The following is a 7754-nucleotide window of genomic DNA, read 5'->3' as shown; positions in this document are numbered from 1 at the left end:
CATGTAGCCTATATGCATAAGTTTTGCTAATAGATTGAGTTTTGCATAAGTGCAAATTGCCTACATTCCTTATGAATGCTAAGAACTTAGCAAAATGCATATATTCTACTGAACCATTCCCGCATGCTGTCTATTGTAATAAGTTTTGCTAATAGATTGAGTTTTGCATAAGTGCAAATTGCCTACATTCCTTATGAATGCTTAGAACTTAGCAAAATGCATATATTCTGCTGAACCATTCCCGCATGCTGTCTATTGTAATTTCCATTGAATTGTCATGCCCAGAATTATTCCTAAGTTGCATTGAATTACCCATTAGTTTTGTCAATTTACCCATATGTTACGTCGAATTGCTCATCAGCACAATTCGTCGAATTACCCGTAAGTCTCATGAAATTATCCATAAAGACATGCCTTATGGGTACTTCAACGCAGCTTTTTGGCAATTTGACGTCACTTATGGGTAAATCGACTAGATTTATGAGAATGCTCGGCTGAACTTGTGGTAATTCAACGTGACTTTATGGGTAATTCAGGTGGGCTTATCGGTAATTGGATGCAACTTATGGGCAATTTGACATGACTTGCTGTATGGCTACTTTAACGTGAGTTATGGCTAATTCAGGTGTACTTATGGGTGATTCAACACGGCCTATGTCACCTCATCTTTGTTGTTTTTCAGTACTTTTATCAAAGGTTGTCCATTTGGAATCAAAGTAAATGCAACGTCAGATGGAAAAGCGCTATGCATCACTGAGATTAGTAATGTCAATGATCATAATCATGATTTCAATGAAGTAAGTGGAAATAACCCTTTGTAGTAGTCATAGCCTTTGAGCTATGGTCACACTAGCCCTGTATATGATAAGGAGGCTTTCATCAGAAATTATGTGAAGGATAAAAAAGAGCAATAACATTAGGGGGGGGGGGGGGGTTAATCGGCTTTTTTTTCAAATTCAATTTTAACCCAGGTTTTAGGATACAACAGTACATTCTAAGACCACTAGTAAAAAAAATTGAAATTTCCGTCCAAAACCCCCTCTATCCAAAAAATTACTTTTCGTGTATAATTGCATTTTGATTATGACACTTGAAGTTCAAATATTGTTTGCTACTGTACTAAAACACGTTAAGAATGTTGCAAGACAGTTTTTCTGATCTTGACTTCATCGTAAGACACGGTAAAGTGGTCATTTCACTTTGCGCGCATGACTACGCACATGCTGAATATGACCAGTTTGTGCGAAACTGGTCATATTCAAGCCGCCGATTCACCAAACCTGGTGATCTTGCCCATCTCTGTGGGTTGGACACCTGTCAAAAGATATGTCGTTTTCTTGATTATGTGCATATAAATTATTTTTCAGAATGCATTTAATTTGATGCCTAAACAACGAAGATTAAATGAAACAGAAAGCAGTGTGATCGGAGAAATGCTTGCCACCAAAGCAAATAAAAAGTTGGTACAAAAGCACATTCCAGCTTCTACAGGAAAAACAGTTATTCTTAAAGATCTGCATAATATTGCCGCAAAACAGAGACCTTTGTATGAAAACACCTATGATGAACTTATTAATGAAATGAACAAAGAAAAAGGTTAGTCGACAGACAAAACTTTTTTGTCTGTTATACAGTACAAGATATGTTCATGCTAAATAGTAGAGATGACTTTCTAATTTCTATGTGCAGTATGATAAGTAGTGATAGAATGAGCTCCGGTTCCGGTCAAATTCTGGCTCCGTACTGGAGGTGATGTGACTCCGGCCTAGAGCCGGATGTGTGTGTGCAAGCTGTGGTCAGGGTCATGACCTTGGAAAAATCTAATTTTTTGCATCATTGTAGTACTGCAGCAATGCAAGAATAGGCTACCAGGTTGCCTGTAACATTGGTCAACACCGTAGGCGTATTTGCAATCTACAGGTCGCTGCTGCAGATTGAGTGTCACATGATATTGTGAGCATTCTTCTTGAACCATTTCAGATATAATGTCAATTAAGCAATTCGCGATTGACCTCTTGCCGTAATGGTTTAGACTGCAGATGAATTATTTCGATGACGTGGGTTCAATCTCACCATTGCCAGTTCAATTTAAAGTGTTGACCGCCTGGTTTACCGGTCAATAGACTCCGTCTACTGCAGCAAACTGCGGATTACCAGTACGCACATCATAGTAGGCTACACAAGAAAAATATCTAATTTTCAGACGTTTTTCTATTCAGAAAACGTTTGTCTAGTATAACCAACACAGAACATTAGCAGTACCCTACAACGTGTGGAAAATTTGCAACATTGAGCTATAAAGGGTCAATTGAGAGTATTTTTTGCTTCATTTTCTTCACAAGAATTCATTCTACTTTCCCAAACTCATGCTCCAAAGATTTTTGTTGCAACATAAGGCGCTATGGGGATTGTAAGATTGAAAGCGGGATCAAGGAATTCAATCAAAGGTCTTCAATATCTTGAAACAATTCTACTTTGAGTGGATAGAAATAGAAAACATTGCTAAATTTGAAATCTACGTAAAAGTTTACTCCTAATGGATCCTTTTAACGGACCCTAAGCATTGCAATGTGGCATCTTTTAGAGAATGGGGTGAGAGTGGTATACAACCGCTCAGTTGGAACATTGATTATATGATGTAAATATTACCAAAGGCCTAAACATCCTTCCTCTGGCCAATAATTAAAATAACATAGAATAGAAAACAAATTTCACTAAAAGTTGATGTTTTTGCTTTTAAATCTGATGGAGTGCCTAATAGGCCTAATTGTTTTGCGCTATTTTAGTCTGGCCCAGGATTGTCAAGATTCTTGCTTTGTAGGGTATACTAATCCTCAGTTTATTTTCATTTTAGGTGCTGCAGTAGATGTGTTTGCAGATGATGACAAACAATTGCAGGCGATATACTTTCAAACGAAAGACATGCGGGAAACCTTTGCGGCATATCCCGAAATGCTGCTGATTGATGCAACCTACAAACTTAATGACTTGAGAATGCCATTATATGTGATGCTGAATGTTGATGGCTTAGGTCAGAGTGAAATTGTGTGTCTGTGGCTTGTAGCCACTGAAGACAAACTGACCATCAGCAAGCTGTTAACTCAGTTTAAACTCCACAATCCAGCTTGGGATAAAGTGGAGGTTGTAATGGCTGACAAAGACATGGCAGAGCGGGATGCCATGATGAAAATGCTGCCTACTGCAGAAATTTTAATTTGCTATTTTCATACCCTTCGCACTTTTCGTAGAGAAGTTTCCATGGAAAAATTAGGCATTTCTTCAGCCCAAAGGCAGGTATCACTGGAAATTTTAGGAAAACTGGCAAATGCCAAAAATGAGTCAGCTTATAATTTACTGTATAACCAATTCGTTGACACAGTCCCAATTGCTGTCACAACATATTATAACGATAACTGGCATGCTATTCGACATCAATGGGTGGATGGACTGAGCAACTTGAAAGCTAATTTTTTGAACAGAACTAATAATCGACTGGAATCCATCAATGGAAAGTTGAAAAGTGTCATAACAAGATACTCAGGAATGACCATGTTTTTTAAAGATCTGATGGCATGTATCCAATCTCTTTCCACCGAACGTGACCACAAAGCGTCAAATGCTTTCCTTAAGGTTCCAATTGATGCGATTTCAAGTGTGGCGGAGAGACAATACCAACAGCTACTGACACCATTTGCATATATTCATGTGCAACAACAATTCAAGTTAGCGGAAAAGGTTGTCATGTCAGAGATTTTGAATGATTCTGCCATAGTAAAATCTCGTGTCCATGGGGAATTGGCAGTCACAACAACAGCATGTCCTTGTGGATTCACATCATCAATGCTGCTACCTTGTAGGCATGTCTTGGCAGTTAGAAGGCAGCTCCATATGTCAGAGTACAATCCCAATCTTTGTTCAGAACGGTGGACAATGCAATATTTTCTTAAATCCCATCGCCTGACAAGAAACTCACTGGACAACGGTCCTGCATCCACATTACCAGCTGTTGAGATTCTTAACAAGCCTCAAAGAAGATGTGTTTTATCAGAACAGCAAAAGTATCGCCGTGTTCAAGATATTTCCCAGAAGATTGCGTTAATGATATCTGAACAAGGAATGGATGAATTCCAATACAACCTGGATAATTTACGACAAATTGCAGAGTTCTTGCAGGAAGGAAAGAAATTCCAAGTTGTGAACTTTTTGGGTCAAATTCAGAAAGGTAGGCCTATATGCTAGCACTATTTACTAAATCAGAAAAACTAGCCTACTTTTTCAAATATCTGAAGAGATATGGGTTAGTTACTGCAACTTGCGTCGTGATTTTGCAGTCAATTTTTTTTTGAGCAATGATTTTTATGGCGTTGAGCTATCCAATATGTGGGCTAATATGTACTGCATGCGCAGTTGCGCACTAATTTACGATTATACAAGGTTGCAGATGCTCAGTAATTCTGCTTTTGTGAACAACTGCATGATCCTTTTCAGGCACTGATACTGGAAGTGCTGCTGCAACATCTTCCAGCAATGATCCTGGAATTGTATTTCCTACGGTCTCAAACAGTACTTTACAGCACACACCCGGTGACGTCTTGTCGACCGTTGATACCAGTGCGATTATGATGCAGACACCGTCCAGTTCTATTCAGTCTTTTACAAGTATGTGCTGTTTCTGAAACATTCATTTCTGATTAGTTGTTTTTTCTTGCATTGCATAATGCATTATGTTTATTAATTTTTTAATAAAAACGTTGAAATAGTGATGTTTTCTACGTTGTAGCCTATATTCGATTCTCGTTGTGTTTATTAACAGATGATGCAGGATCAATTAAATTTCCACCGAAGATGATGAAACGTGGCAGGCCAAAAGGAGCTGGATTGACAGTCATTGGGTTACCACGCAAGAGACAAAAAAAGAGCGGACCAATTTCATTCAGACTGAAGTCGTCTTTTCAGAAAGAAGCAGGTTTGTTGCATTTATGTTTGTGTGACTTCATTTTTGTTATAGCCTACGTTAGTTTAAAAAACTACACTTTGACTTCTGTGGGTCTGCCTAGCCGATAGGCTACGTCAAAGCGTACGTAGGCTACATCAAACAAAGTCACCCATGGTCATATTTTTCAGCAATACTCAGTTGGTTTGTCGATTCTGAGGTAGTAGAAGAGGTCTTGCGTCCATTCAGCGATCGACTGATCGAAGAAAATGAAATTGAAACGTTGCCCGAAAGAATTCCAATGAAGTGTTTAGATGAAAACATTGCCATTGCTTCTGTGCGAAGACATTTTTCTTTTGACGGTTGGACGTTGATGGAGAACCTACTGACCACTTTGCGAAATAAAGGCCGCTGGTTGTGCATCTCCTGTTATTTAGATCTTGATGCAGGCGACAGCATCATGTGCGACTCGTGTCTGGATTGGCACCATCTGAGATGTCTTGGTAGAACAATGCCGCCAAAAACGAAGTCTTGGTTCTGCAGGAAATGCAACCTTATGGAGAAGTGACATTGAATGTTCAGGTGATACTGCAATCTCGCTTTGTCAATTAAACCAAGGTTATGTAAACCGTGAACTACGAAAAGACTTATTGGCCTTGACGCGTTATGCTTGAAACTTGTAACATTTGATAAAAATCGTTTCTTCAATGGTCCTCACATAAAACGCTAACGATGTGTTCTTGAATGACTAATGAGTCCAATCCTGGCATTAAAAGTTCTGATGCATTTAGGACATTTAACATTCTTTGGGAGAGTTGGCTGAAAGTCATGGACTAGTACAGGTTTGTAATGTAGTTGCTGCAATATACTACGGTCCAACAAGACCTTCAACAGTTCATCAATATTCAACTATTTTACTGTTTCCAACTTAACACAATTAGTATACGTATGTTGAACTCTTTCATAGCAAATGGTGGTACAGAACTTGAAAATAGCAAGTAAAAGGTAGCTCGAAGCTGCAGTTTTTTTTTTGACTGACTCATCAGGAGCTGTCATCAGAATAAAACAAACCTAAATGTGGTGAAGTACTTATAGTAGAAGGAAAGAAGAAAAACTGGAGCTTCAAACTATCAGCTACCTTATACTCGCTAAATCCAGATTTGTTGCATGTGTGTAGTATTTACATTTCTTCACTGTAATCTTAGGCTATGGCATAAATGCTTTGATTTCTTATGGCAAAAAATGGGTGATGAAGATCCATAAGTTTATAACAGTAAAAAATCAATTGTTTATTGTTGAAAGTGGTTGGCTTCAGTTGAAGATGCCATGAGATCCATTGAAGAGTACGAAGCAAAAGCAGGAACGAAGCTTGTTGTTGTTCAGAAACGAGCATACGGTGCCATGTTAATGTTGATTTTTAACATCCTGTCATTGTAATTCACTAGTGTACTAAGTGTTGATATTCATACTACAATAATAAGCCTTTTCTTTGTTGACAAAGATTCTGAAAAGGTTTCTGCAAAGCACAGTGTTTTCACCAAAGTGGAGGTTAGGCATCATAAAAGAGGAAACGGTTTACTAACTGCAAAAAATGCTATAAACATATGTAAATGTGTTCTGTTTCATCAACTTTGCATCTCGTTTCTTAAAGACACTCAGTTTTCAGGTGTAAAAGCTTTGTTGATTCAGAGTAGCCTAGCCTACTTCACTGACCTCTTTTGTATTTTTTCCATCTAGTGTGCCAAATCCATACGCCTATGTGGTGTTATTGATTGGACCAATAAGTGACATGTCCAGCGGTAACCAAAGGCAGGGTTTGGGTCACAACCAATCTTTTTGAGACAATTTATTTTTTACCATATTCACGTAGTAGGCTTGGTGGTTTTCAATGTTACGTACAGTACCGTATATTATTTCTGTAGGCTACTATCATAAGATGAAAATTTAGTTGATTGTAACTCATCTTAGATGAAGATAATACGATTGTTGCATCGTTGCGGCCAAGGCATTTGCCTCTTGGATGCAACTTACAAGACGTCCAAGTATTCCCTTCCTCTATTTTTTCTTTGCGTCAGAACGAATGTTGGTTACCAGGTTGTTGCTACGTTTATTATCCAAAATGAACAAGCTTCGGACATAGCAGAAGCACTTTCTGTTGTAAAAGGGTGGTCAGAAAACTGGAACCCTTCGTTTTTCATGACCGATAAATGTGAGGCGGAAATCAAGGCCATCGAAAGCGTTTTTTCAAGTTAGTGAATTGCATTAACATTTTCGTTGCTTGTGTGCTGTCTCCATTGCTCATGCATTTGTGTCGTCACTGTTAAGTTGCTACTGTACTTTACCACTCAGTGCCCACGACTTCTTGTTCCGCAGATTGCTACGTGTTACTCTGTGCCTTTCATCGCGAACAAGCCTGGGAAAGGTGGATGAGGAAAAGTGACAATGGCGTTCGCGATGATAAAGCAATTGTGCTGACATACTGGACGCAATGAGGAAAGCAACTACATAGAACAGACTTGTTTGCAATCAAACCAGGCGACAATGAGCGAATGGCAAACGCGATACCCCCCTATTCAGGGATAATATGCGTGTCTGTGACCGCAGGGGACCTGGAGCCGAGTTGTTTTGCACGTTGATAGCACCATGCAGTTGCAAGCACAGTAATAGGCTACTGAGCTCACATTTTGAACAATTCTGTGATCTTCACACCAAGGCTTTTTTTCAGTTGCTAACACGGCCACAAATCGCAGCGCATATGCGTGCTTAGTGTTAAGTAACAGCCTAGTGGAAAGTGTTGTGGATTGAATTTGCTAGTTCAAAT

At 38.9% G+C, this 7754-nt stretch overlaps 3 protein-coding genes across 4 annotated transcripts; all 3 read left to right on the top strand.

The window, feature by feature from the left end:
- The first annotated feature begins 410 nt into the window (after positions 1 to 410).
- LOC145776814 (zinc finger SWIM domain-containing protein 1-like) lies at positions 411 to 4239 on the top strand. Its single transcript, XM_082588036.1, has 4 exons — positions 411 to 463; positions 683 to 797; positions 1368 to 1596; positions 2855 to 4239. The coding sequence occupies exons 1-4, from the start codon at positions 411 to 413 to the stop codon at positions 4237 to 4239; spliced, it is 1782 nt and encodes a 593-aa protein (XP_082444162.1).
- A 300-nt stretch (positions 4240 to 4539) lies between these two features.
- LOC145777336 (uncharacterized) lies at positions 4540 to 6668 on the top strand. 2 transcript variants are annotated; one of them, XR_014290326.1, is made up of 4 exons: positions 4540 to 4659; positions 4814 to 4966; positions 5125 to 5775; positions 6236 to 6668. XR_014290326.1 is itself a non-coding variant. In XM_082588694.1 (3 exons), exons 1-3 carry the CDS (start codon positions 4620 to 4622, stop codon positions 5499 to 5501), a joined length of 570 nt encoding a protein of 189 aa, XP_082444820.1. In that variant the 5' UTR covers positions 4540 to 4619; the 3' UTR covers positions 5502 to 6668. The 2 variants fall into 2 exon arrangements, 1 of the variants encoding a protein (XP_082444820.1); XM_082588694.1 differs by having other exon boundaries at positions 5125 to 6668.
- On the top strand, positions 6669 to 7529 carry LOC145777337 (uncharacterized). The gene is made up of 2 exons (XM_082588695.1): positions 6669 to 7181; positions 7307 to 7529. The coding sequence occupies exons 1-2, from the start codon at positions 6902 to 6904 to the stop codon at positions 7423 to 7425; spliced, it is 399 nt and encodes a 132-aa protein (XP_082444821.1). The 5' UTR covers positions 6669 to 6901; the 3' UTR covers positions 7426 to 7529.
- Positions 7530 to 7754: the final 225 nt, after the last annotated feature.

This window comes from Aplidium turbinatum, chromosome 9 (genome assembly GCF_918807975.1).
Source record: "Aplidium turbinatum chromosome 9, kaAplTurb1.1, whole genome shotgun sequence".
NCBI classification, from domain to species: Eukaryota; Metazoa; Chordata; class Ascidiacea; order Aplousobranchia; family Polyclinidae; genus Aplidium; species Aplidium turbinatum.
Note: the sequence above shows the minus strand (reverse complement) of the source record. Positions and strands in the feature narration are given on the sequence as shown.